This window comes from Chiloscyllium plagiosum, chromosome 7, assembly GCF_004010195.1.
Source record: "Chiloscyllium plagiosum isolate BGI_BamShark_2017 chromosome 7, ASM401019v2, whole genome shotgun sequence".
Classification (NCBI taxonomy): Eukaryota; Metazoa; Chordata; class Chondrichthyes; order Orectolobiformes; family Hemiscylliidae; genus Chiloscyllium; species Chiloscyllium plagiosum.
This window is the reverse complement of record NC_057716.1, coordinates 99,908,074-99,926,072: the sequence shown is the minus strand read 5'-3', so window position 1 is coordinate 99,926,072 and position 17,999 is coordinate 99,908,074. Positions and strand designations below refer to the sequence as shown.

Sequence of the window (17,999 nt, the reverse complement as noted above, 5' to 3'; positions counted from 1 at the left end):
CAATACCACCCTTTCTTCCAAAAAATACAAAAGATAGAGGGTCACCTTATTATATCGTGGAGTTTCAGAACTCAAGAGTACTGCTGAGAATACTAAGCTGCTTGAAGTTTCAAGAAACCAAGGTCTCACTGAAGTCAATGTTCTTTATGCAAGATCCCTGTGGCTAGTTCCTCTATTCTTCTCTACAATGTGACTCTGTCTCTGTCCGACATTCTCAATGTCTAATAGCATTCCAGCTGGGAATGTAGCTCATCACACAGAGGCCAGGAATAGAACAGGCAGAAGAACACATCATAGACATTTTTCTCTGGAGTGTCTGAACCTCCTGGTTCACCCCCATCAAACTCCATGAAAATCATGAGAGGCAGAGAAAAGGCAGATAGCCTATCACTTTTCCCCATGGTAGGGGAGTCTGAAACTCGAGGACAGAGGTTTAAGGTGAAAGGGGAAAGATACAAAAGGGTCCAGAGGGACAATTGTTTCACCCAGAGGATGGTGAGTGCCTGGAACAGGCTGCCAAAGGTAGTGATGGAAGAGAGTGGAATTCCATTATTTAAGAAACATTTAGATAAGGTACATGGATGGGATAGGTATGGAGGGATAGAGACCAAATGCAGGCAAATGTGATTAGTTTAAATTGTGAAAACTGGGCAGCATGGACACGTTGGGCCAAAGGGCCTGCTTCCATGCTGTAGACGTCTATGACTCTATGACAGTGCCAGCCACACATGCACCCCATTCCCAGCCGACTCCCCCACACCCCTTCACCCATCCCTTAACAGCTCAACTGGACATCATTCTTGGTAAAAACAATGACTGCAGATGCTGGAAACCAGATTCTGGATCAGTGGTGCTGGAAGAGCACAGCAGTTCAGGCAGCATCCAAGGAGCATGCTGCTGAACTGCTGTGCTCTTCCACCACCACTAATCCAGAATCTGGACGTCATTCTTATTCTCTTAAGTCATCTTTTCATTCTTACTGTCACTAGATGACTTAATCTTCAGGTGGTGAAGGCTAGTGCAGGTGAAGGCTGGATGGTCCACCAGGCATCAACCTCGGGACCAAAAATGACATCGGCAAACAGCCGATGGGCACTTGTGCCAAAATTGGGGGAGCTGTCCCACCTTGTAGTCAAGCGACAGTCTGACATAGTCATACTCATAGAATCAGACCTTACAAATAATGCCCGAGACACCACCATCACTATCCCTGAGTATGTCCTGTTCCACTATCAAGACAGACATAGCAGAGATGGTAGAGCTATAGCGTACAGTTGGAAGGGACCTGCCTGGGAGTGCTCAGCACTGATTCTACATTCCATGAAGTGTTATGGCATCAGGTCGATTATGCAAGGAAACATCCTGCTCATTACCACATACTGTCCTCCTTTGGCTGATGAACCAGTACTCCTCCATGTCAAACAACACTTGGAGGAAGCATTGCGGGCGGCAAGGGCCAGAATGTACTTTGGATGGGGGACTTCAATGTCCATCACTAAGAACACTTTGGCAGCAGCTCTACTGATCAAGCTGGTATGGTCTTAAAGGACATTGCTGCTAGACTGGATCTGCAGCAGGTGATGAAATGACCAAGAAGAGGTAAAGCCATATGTGGCCTAATTCTCACCAATCTGCCTGGCACAGGTACATCCGTCCTTGACAGTATCGGTAAGAGCAACCACTGTACAGTTCATGTAGAGACAAAGTCCTGCCTTTACACCGAGAATACCATTCAATGTGTTATGTGGCATTATCACTGTTGTAAACGGAATAGGCGTTGAATGGATCTAGCAATTCAAGACTGGACATCCATGAGGTGGACATCAGAAGAAGAATTACACTGAATCACAATCTGCAATCTCATGGCCCAGCATATCCACCATTACCATCAAGCCAGGCAATCAATCCTGTTCAATAAAGAGTGCAGGACAGCACTGGGCCCACCTAAAAATGAGGTATCAAGCTGGTGAAGCTACCAAACAGGACTACTGCAGCCCAACTGCAGAAGCAGCAGGTTACAGGACTAAACAATCCCACTACCAATGGATCAGATCTAAGCTCTGCAGTCCTGCCAAACCTGGGCATGACGTTTGGAGATAAAAAAAACTGCATATGCTGGAATCCAAGTAGATTGGCAGGGTGCTGGAAGAACACGCAAGCCAAGCAGCATCAGGAGGTGGAGAAGTCAACATTTTGGGTATAACTCTTCTTCAGGACTAGATGTTGTTGTAGGGGTAGCTCCAGATAATAGAGAGGGTGGGTGGGATGGGGAGAGTAGCAGAATGTCGAGGTAGTGATAGGTGAACTCAGATAGGGGTATGAGCTGGCTTGGCGACGGGAGGGCTGAATCCGATTGGTAGCTGGAAGAAAGTGTCAGTAGGTGGAATGGAAGGGAGGAGGCGGGGCTATAAAGAGTGGAAACTTTATTTTAAAGTTGAGAACTCCGTGTTAGGTCCTCTGGGCTGTAGATGCCCAGGCAGAAGATGAGATGTTGTTTCTTCAAATGTGCAGTCGGATTCACTGTGGTAATGGAGGAGGCTGAGGATGGACATGTCAGAGCGGGAGTGGGAGGGGAATTGAAATGGGCGGTGACCGGCAGATCAGGCTGGCCACTGCAGGCACAGCAAAGATGTTCTGTAAAAAGGACACCTAGTTTACGTTGGATCTCACCAATTTAGAGAAGACTACATCGGTAGCACCGGATACAATAGAATAGTTGGAGGAGATGCAGGTGAACCTCTATCCCACCTGGAAAGACTGTTTTGGGCCCTGGTTGGAGGTGAAGTAAGGTATGTATGGGCAGGTGTTACATCTTTTTTGCTTACAGGGGAAGGTATCAGGGGTTGGTGGAGAGTGTGGCATGAACCAGGCAGTGTCGAAGGGAACAGTCCTTGCGGAAGGCAAGATGTTCTGGGTGGAGAGGTCTAATTTGGCGGGGGTATTTCAGGATGATACATTGGAGTGGAAGCTGGTGGGTTGGTAAGTGAGGACAAGGGGGACCCTATCTTTATTATGTTAGCGGGGGCAGATGTTTAGAGCAATGCAGTGGGGAATAGGCCTTTACCTCATCTACCTCTCCTGTACTTTAGTCAATTTATTTAAATCTCTGTTTCCTTATTATTGCCTTCTCTGCCAAAGGAAATAGTTTTTTCCCAATGAATCAAAATCCTTCAAAATTTTGAACACGGCCGTTAAATCTTCCTTTAATTCAATTCCACTTGTCTATCCAGAGAACCTTAGCATTTCCTTACCCCTCCCCTGCCCCAACACCATTCTCATAGATCTCTTAAATTTTCTAAGGCTGTGACATCCTGCTTAAAACGTAGCACCCAGGATTGGATACAATACTCCAGCCAAGGCCAATGTAATGATTTAGTATGACTTATTTGATTTTACACTCCCATATGCACCATGAACAGATTTATCAACCTGTCCTGTCATCTTCAGAGATGACTGCACATTCACTCCACAGGGCCCTCTGTTTGGGCATATCATGCAGAATTGTGCCATTTATGTTCTATTGCCTTTCCTAATTCTTCCAAACACTTTTTCTTCACTGAGTCGCCCGAGATGGAAACAGAGAGATCAAGAAAAGGGAGGGAGGTGTCCAATATAGACCAAGTGAATTTGAGGGCAGGGTGGAAGTTGTTAGCAAACTCCATGTACTGCTCCCTTTCTGGAAGTTGATGGTGAAAAAACACTTTTTCTTCACTGAGTATTCCTCTGCATTAAATTTTATGGATCTATGTCCTACCCATTTCAGTGGTAAATGTTCTCCTTAAATTTCTTCCTGAAGTAACTCCACAGAGGCTGGTGTCCCTTCACCAAGTCACTCATTATTTACATATAGAAAGTGCTTGACCTACTGGTCCAGCTCCCTCACATCCAACTCTCAGTGTCAGAATGTTTGACACACCTCTTGTAATCTGTCAGACCAGCTGTACAACCTCAATCAGAGAACTCATATTCTATGAGGTCTATCTGGCTGACCTTGTTACAATCACTACATCCTAACCCTTATGCGTCTGAGGATATATGCCAGTCCCTTTTCTTGTGGCACTTTCTGGGGTGTATTTTCTGCACCCGATCAGGTTACTCTGATACGGACAGCATATAATGCACAGGAGCTTGGCTCTTGCACCCAGAGCACCTCAGCAAGAAATTCACTCTCCTCTTCAGACAGCAAAGGCTTTGATGCAGCGAGATCTGCCGTGTCCATCTCAGATTCAGAGGTAACTTCAACACTTGACAGAAAGATAGAACCAAGATTAGAGTGGTGCTGGAAAAGCACAGCAGGTCAGGCAGCATCCGAGGAGCAGGAAAATTGACGTTTCGGGCAAAAGCCCTTCATCACGAATCCTGGAATGCAGTACCTACTTCTGCCTAGGATGGTAGAACTCACAGGTTCTCACAGCCTTTCCAACTGTTCTGAGGAGCAGGGCACATTTTGTTCCCACACCGTTTGTGAGTTAGTGGCTTTCATATGGTCCACGCGCTGTTTCAGGACCATCGCTCTGACCCAAACCTTTTACATCATTGGTCTTGACCTTGCATCAACCAAGTTTCTTACCCATGTAGGGCCATTTTCGTGGTTCCTGCACTAAACCTCATCCTAAGTAGTAACAGTCTCTCTCACTTGGTGGAGTCTCGCGTCTGGCACTGGCATTCCTGATGCCATTTCACTCTCACCCCACCCCAGGTCCGGGAAGATCAGATTTAACTTGGTGCAAAGTCTTCTCCTCATTAGCTAGAGCGATGCTAGAGTGATCCCTGTTGTTGATGGGTGTTCCTAGAATCAAATAGGAACCAGGAGAGTTTGCTATCTACTGAAGCTGTAGGCTGTTTCTCTAAGCCTGCCTTCAAAGTTTGGACTGCTCTTTCTGCCTGATTATTAGACGATGGATGGTTTGGATCTGTCCCTTTGTGTCGAATTGATTCGACTTCAGGAAATATTCAAATTCCCTGCTGGTGAATGATGCCCTATTATTGACCAGCACTCCCAGGAGTCCGTGTAATGCAAAAGATGCGCACAGTTTTTCTATCGTTGTTCCCATGTTTGTTGAAAGAACTCTATGCACATCCAACCACCTTGAGTGAGCACCTACAATGACTAAGAACATTGAGCCCATGAAAGGAACGGCACGATGGCACATATGGGCGGCACGGTGGCACAGTGGTTAGCACTGCTGCCTCACAGCGCCAGAGACCCGGGTTCAATTCCCGCCTCAGGCGACTGACTGTGTGGAGTTTGCACATTCTCCCCGTGTCTGCGTGGGTTTCCTCCGGGTGCTCCGGTTTCCTCCCACAGTCCAAAGATGTGCAGGTCAGGTGAATTGGCCATGCTAAATTGCCCATAGTGTTAGGTAAGGGGTAAATGTAGGGGTATGGGTGGGTTGCGCTTTGGCGGGTCGGTGTGGACTTGTTGGGCCGAAGGGCCTGTTTCCACACTGTAATGTAATGTAATGTAATGTAATGTACTGAACTGCACAGTCGAATGTGTAACCGAGTCCAGGGTTTACTTGGCCATTTCCCTGGATATGGAGGAGTTGCTGGTGGTAACTTTTGTCCTTGATGGCACTCTGGGCACTGCCCTATCCACATGGCTATGTTTGCATTCAAGCCTGGCCACAAGACATAAACCTCCTGCGAACATCTTCCTTTTGGAAATCCCTGGATGACCCTAGTGGAGTTCAGACAAGAGTGTGTTACGGGAAAAGCACAGCAGGTTAGGCAGAATCCGAGGAGCAGGAGAATTGACGTTTTGGGCATAAGGCCTTCATCATAAAACTTTCCTGATGGTGTCTGACCTGCTGTGCTTTTCCAGCACCACACTCTTTTGTCTAACCTCCAGCTTCTGCAGTCCTCACTTTCTCCTATTTGAGGTCCAATTGGGCTTCGCTTATAGGTGCTTTTGCATGGTTACATTATTCATCCCATTTACCAACCAGTCTCTAAGCATCTCTTTAAGAGTTAAAACAAAGTCACATGCCTCTGCCAGTCACCTAAACCTAGTCAAAAATCTCGATTTGCATTCCCCTGATTCTCGAATTGTTGAATAAAAATGACAGCGTATCAGAATTAAGGGTATTTTAGGGTCATAATATTCCTTAACTAAATCCGTCAACTCGAGAAAGATTTTAATATCTGGCCCCTCAAGAAATGTCAGGCTCCTAATAACTGAAAAAGCTGCAGGTCCACAAGCTGTCAGGAGAATTACTCATTGCTTTTCACCTGCCCCAATGTAATTCACCTGAAAAAAATATCACATTCTAACCACATACTGGACCCAGTCTTTAGCTGCAGAGTCACACGAGTCAAACGTCCCAAGTAATGGCATGATGCCAGAAATGCTTACCCCAACTCAAAGATGACTACTGCAAATGAGTTTCTTCAGGAACTTACTTTACTTTCGTCCCCACTAAATTACCTCCACAGAGGCCAGTATCCTGTCACCAAGTCACATTTTATTTACACATGGAAAGTCCTTGACACTGGTCCAGCTCCCTCAAAGCCAGCTCTCAAAGTGTTAGAACATCTAATACAAATGTTATTATCTGTCAGCCAGGGCTCCATGATGGGACCAGATTAACAGCCCTAATCAGGGAATTTATATTTGATGAGGTCCACCCAGCTGATTGTTACAATCACGACACTTTCTGTATTCCTCATTGTTTATTATGTCACCAAACTTCTATGTCCGCTGGTTTGAAGATGTGACTTATGGATATATGAAATAGAGGCAGGAGTAGGCCGCTCGGCCCCTCAAGCCTGCTCTACCAGTCTATAAGATTGTGATTGATCTGATTACTCCAGCTTCCCATCTATTTTTCATAACACTTACCTCTTGCTTATGAAGAATCTGCCTTAAATATATTCAGGGACTCTGCTTCCATTGTCTTTTGAAGAATAGAGTTCCAAAGACTCATGACCATGTGCGAGAAATAAAAATTTCCTTATCTCTGTCTTAAGTGGTTATCCCTGATTCTGGATTCATCCACAAGAGAAAATATCTTCTCCAAATCTATCCCGTTAAGGCCAATCATGATCTTCAATGTCTCAATCAACTCATCTGTTAATCTTCTGAAGTCCAGTAGATACAAGCCTTGCAGCAACATTAAATGTTATAGGGTCATAGGGGTCTACAGCGCAAGAAAAGGCCCTTCAGCCCATCAAGTCTGCACCAGTCAAAAGCAACTCACCTAACTATTCTAATCCCATTTTCCAGCACTGAGCCGATATATCTTGACAGTGCAAGTGAGCGTTGAAGTACATCTAAACACTTATTAAATATTGTGAAGGTTTCTGCCTCTATTATCCTTACAGGCAATGAGTTTAAGATTCTCACCACAGTCCCAGTGAAAAGAAGTTTCCTTACATCTCACCCTAAATCTCTGCACTTTACCTTAAATCTATCCTATCCTTCAAAACTATAATTGTGAAGTATAACCAAAGCGTAACCTCCCTATTTTATATTCAAATCCACCCTGCAATAAATAACACTCCTTCCTAATTACTTCCTACATCTTTTACAATTCATGCATCATAAAAGCTGTATAATTCTAACAAGGTGAGACAGAATAGGTGCAGGAAGGATTCTCTTGATTACCAGGAAATCCAGAACCAGGAGTCACAGTCAAAGGAGAAGGGGCAAACCTTTCAGGACAGAAATGAGGAGAGATTTCTTCAGAGATTGATGAGCCTGTGCAATTCTCTGCCAAAATGTTGAGACCAAAGCATTAAAGACTTTCAAGAAATATGTAGATATAGCTCTTAGGGCTAAAGGATACAGTGTGAAAACGGGAACAGGATACTGAGTTGGATGACCAGCCACAGTCCTATTGAATAGTTAAAGCAAGTTGGAAGGGCGGAATGGCCCACTCCTGCTCCTATTTTCGATGCTTCTAAATTTCTAAGATGCACAGATCCCTCCACATCTGTGAACTCTTCAATCTCGCACCATTTAGATAATATGCCTGGCAATACACCCAGGTTCATGGCATAAGTAAACATCGAAAACAGATGTAATCTAATTACCACTCCCTCAGGAGACACAACTGTATACCTCCCTTTGAACTAAAAAAAACAGTCACTGCCTGTTTGGATTCCTCTACAAAGTGCACTGGTATTGATGAACTGGCCGCAGAGGCCAAGTTGAGACGTATTACCTACCTGACGTTGTCATGCTTCTGTATATAAATCTTGTGGAACATCATATCCTCTTGCTTTGCATTAATATCGGCCTTCATCTCCATGGCAACATGCCTCGGAAGTACTGACAACAGAAGACGTTCCTGTATGGGGAGGAGTAATTTAAATGGTCAGACAGATTCAAACGCAAAAGATAAATGTCCTCACTTTTGTTCCCAAACATGTTGCAGACACCTGGGATCATAGTCGATGAATGGTATCTGACCAAAGTTGATTCTATCCATGCAGGCTTCTCAATTAGAAAAGTCCATGAGACAATCTAGAACAGTAAACACATCTGGCTTTGCCCGAATGAGTCACAATTTTTTTGCCCTGTTGTAGGAAGGATGTAATGAAACTGGAGAGGATGCAAAAAAGATTTACAAGGATGTTACCAAGACTTGAGGGTTTGAGCTATAAGGAGAGGATAGATAGTCTGGGACATTTTTCTCTGGAGTGTCGGAGGCTGAAGGGTAATCTTATAAAGGTTTATAAAATATTGAAATGTATTGTAAGGGGAACAGCCAAGGTCTTTTCCCAAAGGTAGAGAAGTCCAATATTATATGGCATAGGTTTAAAATGAGAGTGGAAAGATTTAAAAAGGTCCTGAGGGGCACCTTTTTCACACAGAGGGTGGTGTGTGTACTGAATGAGCTGCCAAAGGAAGTGGCAGAGGCGAGTAGAATTATAACATTTAAAAGACATTTGGACAGGTACATGGATAAGACAGCTTTAGCGGAATATGGGCCAAAGGCAGGCAAATGGTATGATTCAGTTTAGGAAACCCGGTTGGCATGGATGAGTTGGTCAAAGGATCTATTCTATGAATCTATAATCAAGCTAAGCTGTATCTGGCTGTGAAAAGTGTTTATTTTTATTTACTATTCCTTCAAAGAATGTGGGCATCGCTCTTTGGACCTTGAGAAGGTGGTGGTGAAGTGTATTCTTGAACTGCTTCATTCCATGTGCTGTAGGTAGACCCAGAATCATATTTGGTCGGCGGGGGGGGGGGGGGGGAGTTCCAGGATTTTGACTCAGCCATACTGAAGGAACTGCGATAATATTTCCAAGTCAGGATGATGTGCGGCTTGCAGGTGATGAGGTTACCACATGCCTGCTGTCCTTGACTTTCTGGACAGCAGCGATCATGGGTTTGGAAGAGTTTTGGTGAATTTCCATAGTGCATGTTGTAGATGCTACGTCCTGTTGCTACTGAGCGTCAGTGGCGGAGGGAGTAAATATTTGTGGATGTGGTGCCAATCAAGTGACTGCTTTGTCCAGAATGGTGTTGAGCTTTGTGAGCCTTGTTGGAGCTGTCCTCACCCAGAGGCTAGTGAGAACTCCATCACACTACTGACTTGTGCCTTGTAGACAGTGGATCGGCTTTGGGGAGGAAGGGGTGGGGTTCAGGAGGTGAGTTATTTGCTGCAAGATTCCTACCCACTGACCAGCTCTTAAAATAATATATATTATATTGCATGTTTCATGACCTCAGCAGGACCCAGAGAGTTTCACAGCCAATCAAGTTTATTTTGTAATGTAGTCTCTGCTGATATGTAGAAAACACTGCAGTCTTTACGTAAAAGCTACATACTGTGGATGCTGGAACTCTGAAACAAACACAGAAAGAAACTCAACAGATCTGGCAGCATCTCATATGACTCTTCAGCAAATACATATACAATAGAATCCCACAAACAAGTATGTAATAATGAGCAGAGTTAAAAATCACACAATACCAGGTTATAGTCCAACGGGTTTATTTAGAAGCACTAGCTTCAACCACCTGATGAAGGAGCAGCACTCCGAAAGCTAGTGCTTCCAAATAAACCTGTTGGATGATAACCTCGTGTTGTGTGACTTTTAACTTTGTCCACCCCAGTCCAACACCGGCATCTCCAAATCATAATGAGCAGACAGTTTGGTTTAGATGACAATGGACAGGACATTGGGCTGGACTCTGCCATTTGTCCATTAAATTACTATCTTTCAAAAACACTTTTTACTGATCATTTACTGGACAGAAATAGGCCAATCCGCTAAGTGTGTTTATGTTGATGCATATGCACCACACAAATCTCTTTGCACTAACTTTCATCTCACCCATTAATATATCCTTCCAGCCCTTTCTCCTTCTTGTGTATATCCTCAAATGCATGGGTGCAGGGCTGATTAGCTTTGATGGTCTGTACATGGTCTAGATTAGTGCTGACAGTGCAAGTTTGATTCCTCTTCTAGCTCTGTTTGACTTGAGACCTGTCTCCTTGCCCTAAGTCGAGAAGACAATGGCAAAACACCACCGACAAAACCATGCCAGGAAAATGGTTCAAGATGAGCATCAAGTGACAATGGGCCAAGTACCAGCTCTCAGGGCAGAATAAACGTGGGAATGGAATAAATACATCCATTCTATTTGCTTTAACTACTGCCTGTGATTACAAGTTCCACATCCTCACCACTCTCTCGATTAAAAAAAATCCTCAAGGTTTCCTTATTGAAATGAGCGGTACGATCAGATGAAATGATCAGATCTACCAAATCATCCATCAGCTCTTTCTCTGTCTCAACTTCATCAGTTTTTCCCGATATAATCTCCCAGTTCTAGTATCGGTCCTGGAAACCTCTGTCACATTATCTCCCAACACCCCTCTATCTCTTTTGTAAAAGCAGTGGACAGTATGCCAAGTGTGGCCTCAACAAGACTGCACTATTTATTACACTATATCGGCTGCAAAGTGCTTCAGGATACACACTGAGGTCATGAAAGTTCTTATCTCATTCTTAAATGAAGGCAAAACACTGTGATTACTGTAAATCTGAAACAAGCACACAGAATGCTGGAGAAACTCAGCAGACATGGCAGCATCCATGAAGAGAGAAAGAAATCAATCAGTTCTGAAGAGTCATACCAGGTCTGAAATGTTAACTTGCTTCTCTCTCCACAAATGCTGCCAGGGCTGTTGAGTTCCTGCAGCATTCTCTGTGTTTGCTATCTTTTTCTTTCTGTCGATGTAATGGGTGTTGATGAGGAATTGTTCCTCCTTGGGCATCTATACTGACTATTCAGCAGTTCATATGGTTCAAGGTGAGCTTGCCAATTGCATACAAAATTAGCTTGACAGTAGGAGATTGAGGGTGGTGGTGGAGGGTTGTTTTTCGGACTGGAGGCCTTTGATGACAGTGGTGTTCAACAGGGATGGGTATTGGGTCCACTTTTGTTTGTCGTTTATATAAATGATTTGGCCGATAATTTCGGAGGCATGGTTATAAGTTTGCAGTTGACACCAAAATCTGTGGTATAGTTGAGGGTGAAGAAGGTTACCTAAGAGTGCAAAGAGATCTTGATTAATTGGGTCAATAGGCTGCGGAGTGGCAAATGGAGTTTAATTTGAATAAATGCGAGCTCTTAAACTATGGTGAAACAAACAAAGGCAGTGCTTTTACAATTAATGGTTGGGTCCTGGGTAGTGTTGTTGAACACAGAGACCTGGAGGTTCAGGTACATAGTTCTTTGAAGTTCGTGTCACACGTAGACAGGGTTAAGAAAGCATTTAACAAGCTGACCTTCATTGCTCAGACCTTTGAGCATAGGAATTGAGAAGTCACACTGAGGTTGTGCTGATGTTGGTGAGACCTTCTCTGGAGTACTTTGTGCAGTTCTGATCGCCCTGTTATAGGAAGGATATAATTAATTTGGAGAGGGTTCAGGAAAGATTTACCAGGATGTTGCCAGGAATGGAGGGTTTGAGTTATAAAGACAGCTGGGATGTTTTTCACTGGAGCGTGGAAGTTTGAGGGGTGACGTGATAGAGGTTTATAAAATCATTTAGGGCAAAGATAAGGTGAATAGCACCTAGGGTGGGGAGTTCAAAACGAGAGGGCATATTTTTAAGGTGAGAAGAGAAACATTTAAGAAGGCCGATGTTTTTTCAGAGTGTGGTTCATATGTGGAATGAACTGCCACAGGAAGTAGTGGATGCAGATAGTTACAACATTTAAAAGATATTTGGATAAGTACATGAATAGGAAAGGTTTGCAGGGATATGGGCCAAATGCAGGCAAGTGAGACTAGTTTGGTTTGGGAACACGGTTGTCATGGACCAGTTGGATTGAAAGCTCAGTTTCCAAGCTATATGACTCAATGATCAGGAGTCGTGAATCTTTGCAGATTTGATGCTTTCCCAATTCAGATTCTTGCTGAAAATGTGTTGCTGGAACAGGAGAGCAGGAGGTCAGGCAGCATCCAGGGAACAGGAGAATCGACGTTTCGGGCATCAGGATTCCTGAAGAAGGGCTTATGCCCGAAACGTCGATTCTCCTGTTCCCTGGATGCTGCCTGACCTGCTGCGCTGTTCCAGCAACACATTTTCAGCTCTGATCTCCAGCATCTGCAGACCTCACTTTCTCCTCAATTCAGATTCTTGTCCACCTCTCACACCTGAATTACAGGTTGACCTTTTTTAAGAGTTAAATGTTTCATCGTATGCTCATTTAACTTATCCAGAAGAGGCTTTCAAGGAATATTCATTATTCATTCATCATACATGTAATTTATGAATTATTCAGGTACTTAGCACAATTAGCAACACCCACTTTTCCCTCTGTGTACTACAGTTTACTGATAATTAAACCTTGTTGCTCAAAAGAAACCCTGAATTAATCAACAACTTCAAATGATCAAGTGGAGACTTTTTTTTAAGATAAGGCCAATATAATGTCGAATTATGTTTTAATGTCTAATTAAGCATCTTCAAATCTTTATGTTCCTCAGCTAACAAACTACGCAATCAGGTCCCCACACTGACTCGCTCTCCAACCCCCAACCTTTGTAGCGATTTTCCCCAATAAAACCCTGAGCCTCATCCATCTTCAGCACCAACTTCGCTCCCTGCTCTCCTCTGCCAAAACTACTCACTATTGCATGTGCACCATGGGAAGCAAAGACAACGTCTTCATTATCAACCATCTTCCACCTCTCTCTCCCCTTATCTCTACCATCATGTGTCCAGAGCTTACGGACGTCTTAGATTGAGACCATCTAATCATCTACCCCCTGCCACATCCCTCCGCTTCCTGAGTCCAGCAAATTAAGATGTACCTAAGGTTCTTCCTTGCACTGGGCTCAGGTTTCCTCCAGCACTCTCCTCATCCTCTTTCCTGGGCTCACAATGTTAATGAAATCCTGCTGTTCTGATTGCCCCAGTCCTCCCTAACTGATGACCACCTAACTCCCCTTTCTGGTCCCCATGTTGGCTGATGTGGTTCATCGTTTCCTCTCCTCAGGTACCATTCTCCTTCCCTTTAAATTTGCAGCTACTAGCCTCCTTCTTTAATGACCTAGCAAACTACATTTTTTAAATTCTTCTGTGGGATGCGGACATTGCTAGCAAGGCCAGCATTTGTTACCTAGGCTCTCCAGTCCATTTCAGAGGGCAGTTAGGAGAAGCAAGGATTATGGGGAAAACATAGGAAAGTGGATGTGAGGAATGCCGTCTGATCAGACATAATCCTATTGAATGGTGGAGCAGGTTCAAGGAGCCAAACGGCCTACACTTGTTCCTATTTCTTATGGTCTTACTTCAGCACTTGCATTTCCACCTACATTTGTATCATCTGCAAACCTGGCTACATCACATGCACTTTCCTCATTCAAATCATGAAGGGCATGGATAGGATAAATAGACGAAGTCATTTCCCTGGGATGGGCGAGTCCAGAACTAGAGAGCACAGGTTTAGGGTGAGAGGGGAAAGATATAAAAGAGACTTAAGGGGCAACTTTTTCACGCAGAGGGTGGTACGTGTATGGAATGAACTGCCAGAGGAAGTGGAAGAGGCTGGTACAATTGCAACATTTAAAAGGCATCTGGATAGGTATATGAATAGGAAGGGTTTAAAGGGATATGGGCTGGGTGCTGGCAGGTGGGACTAGCTTAGGTCGGCATGAATGAGTTAGACCAAAGGGTCTGTTTCCGTGCTGTACATCTCTATGTCTCTATAACTTTAAGTCATTAATATATTGTGACTAATTGTGGTCCCTGCACAGACTGTTAAATCTTTCTGTTAGTTACAGGTTGTCATCCAGCTTATTCCAACACTCAGTCTTCTATTGATTAGCTAATTGTCTATCTATGCTAATATCCACCTCCAAAACCACAGATTCTTACCTTATCAAGTAGCCTAACTTGTGATACCTTATCAAATGCCTTCTGAGATGACATCCACTTCTTCCCTCTTATCTACCTCCCTGTTTCCTCCTACAAACTTCCAATAAATTTGTCAGGCATGATTTCCTCCTGATGAAGCCATGCTGTCTCTGCTTGATCATTATATGTATTTCTAAATCGTGTTTCTATATCATTTATAATAGGCTCTAACGTTTTCCCAATAACAGACACAGGTATGAAGCTACCTGTCTGAAAGTTACCTGTTTCTCATCTCCTACCCTTTTCAAATAAAGATGCCACTTTGATCGTTTTGCAATCCTTTGGTACTTTTTCAGTATTTGAGGACTCCTGCAAGATTACTACCAGTACATCCATTATCTCTGCAGCTCCCTTTTGTAATACTTCTCTGAAGGTGGCCAGGAAATTTGAAACAATTATTAAGAAGGCATATATATGGGTTTATAAATAGAGGCATATTGTATAAAAGCAAGGAAATGATGCTACGCCTCTACAAAATCATTGGTCATAATACATTTGCTGAAAAATGTGTTGCTGGAAAAGCGCTGCAGGTCAGGCAGCATCCGAGGAGCAGGAGAATCGACGTTTCGGGCATAAGCCCTTCTTCATAATACTTTTGGAATATTGTGGTTAGTTTTGGGCACCTTATTTAAAAAAAAGGATATTAAAGCCCTGGAGACAGTTCAAAAGAGATTTACTAGAAACATACTCAGAATGATGGATTTTAGATACAAGGAAAGAGTCAAGAAATTGGGCTTATTCTCCTTGGAACCGAGAAGATTAGGAGGTGACTTTATGAACAATTTTGGCAGGGTAAAGAAGGGCATTATGTTTCCACTAGTTGGTATGTCAGTAGTTAGAGATTAAGACTTCAAGACTGTCAGCAAGAGCTAGGAGTGAGATGAAGAGAAACTTGTTTACTGAGAGAGTTGTTAAGACTTGGAATGTGCTGCCTGGGAGAGTGGTGGAGGCAGATTCCATACAAAGTTTCAAAAGAGAGCTGGATATATTTGCAAGGGATGAATTTAGAATGCTACGAAAATAGGGTTGGAGAATGGGACCAAATGGTAGCTCTTTCAGGAGCCAGTACAGATACAATGGGTCGAATGACTTCTCTCTGTACTGTGAAATTCTATGATTCTAATATCCTTGGATGAATCCCGTCAGGTCCAGGGGATATATTCAGTCTTTCGCCTCATTACTTGTACTTGTACTTTTTTACTCTAGTGACCATGAAACAACCACTGATTGCAATAAAAAGGCATCTGGTTCACCAACGCTGCTTTGGGAATGAAATCTGCCATTCTTAGCAGGTCTGGCCTAGATATGATTCCAGACTCACACCAATGTGGTTAACTCTTAATTGCCCTCTGAAATAACACTGGCAAGTTGAATTACTCAGTTGAAGGGCCGTTAGGGATGGGAAACAAACGTTGGTCTTGCCTATGATCCCACGTCCCATGAAAGAATCCTCGCACCCAACAATCTCAAAAATCTCTGTATTCCTGCAATTCTGTTCATTTCTGAATCATTGCCTTACACTGCTGCAGTAATAGCAATCATACCTTGAGTCTGGAATTCCCTTCTTCAACCACTCAGCCTCTCTAACACTGCATCTCTTTAAAGGTGCTTCTTAAAAGCTACTTCACCTGTCCTAGTATCTCTTTCTTTGGCTCAGTATCAGTTCTTAACTAATTACACTTCTGAATATTTTGCTCAGTTCTGGGCAATACATAAATGCAAGCTATGGTGGTTGTGGCACTTGCAACACTCCATTGCCAGCTCACTGACCTGACTCTATTTGCTGATGATAGTCCCTTCCTCAATCCTTCCTAACTTAGATGGGAGAGTTCAACCTCAATTTTGACATTTCATCTCCCAGTTGAGAGCATGCTCACCCCTGAGTCAGAGGTTCATAGAAACATAGAATCCCTACAGTGTGGAAGCACACCATTCAGCCCATTGAGTCCACACCAACCCTCTGAAAAGCATCCAACTCAGACCCACCACTGTAACCCTGCATTTCCCATGGCTAATCCACCTAGCTTGCACATCCTTGGACACTATGGGCAATCTAGCATGGCCAATCCATCTGACCTGCACATCTTTGGACTATGGGAGAAACCCACACAGACAGGGGGAGAATGACTTTACGCAGTTATCCAAATCAAAACTGGGTCCCTGATGCTGTGCTAACCATTGAGCCACCGCACCGTCCTTGAGTCGATCCCACTGCAGGGAATTCTAACAGGACCAGACAGAGAGAACAGAGGAAGAATATTTCGGATGACCAAGGAGACCAGAACCAGGGGTCATATTTTAAGGATCCAGGAAGGCCACTGAGGACTGAGGAGAAATTTCTTCACCTCAGAGAATGGTGAGCCTGTGGAATTCTCTGCCACAGAAAGCAATTGAGGCCAAAACATTGAATGTTTTCAAGAAGGAGTTAGATATAGTTCTTAGGACTAAAGGAATCAAAGGGTATGGGGAAGAAGGGAACAGGATGCTGAGTTGGATGATCAGCCATGATCGACTGAATGGCGGAGCAGGCTGGAAGGGGCTGAATGGCCTCCTCTTGCTCATATTTTCTACGTTTCTACTTAAGTACATGGTTTGGGCTGACATTGCAACGCAGTACTGAGGGAGTGCTTCCCCTTCACAGATGTAGCTTCTCAGAAAGCTATTAAACATAAATCCTGTCTGGCCTCTTAGCAAAAAAATTACTGTTGACACTATTTCAAAGTAAAGGTGGCAAGTTCTCGTTTGTACCCTGGTGAATAATTATGCCTGAGTAACAAGATTATGTGGCCCTGATAACATTCCTGTTTGAGGAAGCTTACTGTGCAGCGAACTGGAAATTATATGTCTTTAAATTCATTCATGGGATGTGGATGTCATTTGCTGGGCCAGCATTTATTCCCTGTGTCTAGTTGTCCTTGAGGTAGTGGTGGGCTGTCTATTGAACCACTGCAGTCCACGTGCTATCGGTGGACCTGCATTAGTACACTCTAAGAAGTACTTCATTAGCTATTTGGCGCTTTGGAATGCCCTGCGATCATGATAGGTGCTATACAAATGCAAGGTGCGAGGTTTTATTGCTGTCATTGTGGTCTGCACACAAATGTAATAGAACATAGAACATAGAACATAGAACAGTACAGCACAGAACAGGCCCTTCAGCCCACGATATTGTGCCGAACACTGATCCTCATGTAAGGTAAACCTAATGTACGAACCCTCAAATTTCTGTGACCATACGCATGTCCAGCAGTCTCTTAAATATCCCCAATGACCTCGCTTCCACAACTGCTGCTGGTAATGCTTTCCATGCTCTCACAACTCTCTGCGTAAAGAACCCGCCTCTGACATCCCCTCTATACTTTCCGCCAAACAGCTTAAAACTATGACCCCTCGTGTTAACAATTTCTGTCCTGGGAAAAAGTCTCTGGCTATCAACTCTATCTATGCCTCTCATTATCTTGTACACCTCAATTAGGTCCCCTCTCTTCCTTCTTTCACCTCTGATGTACTGGTCCTCCCTGAGATAGCACAGGGTAACCCAGGCATCAATCCTGGCCCATGTTGTATTAGTGATCTCTATAATGTCCTCCAGTCCTGATAATCCTTCCT

At 43.8% G+C, this 17,999-nt stretch overlaps 1 protein-coding gene across 1 annotated transcript in view; it reads right to left on the bottom strand.

Annotated features, from left to right (window-relative positions):
- Nucleotides 1-17,999, bottom strand: part of adcy5 (adenylate cyclase 5) — a 401,945-nt gene that overhangs the window by 192,291 nt on the left and 191,655 nt on the right. Inside the window, exon 3 of the mRNA XM_043694258.1 lies at nt 8,170-8,291. Within this exon, the coding sequence (XP_043550193.1) occupies nt 8,170-8,291 (122 nt within the window). The remainder of the gene's footprint in view (nt 1-8,169; nt 8,292-17,999) is intronic.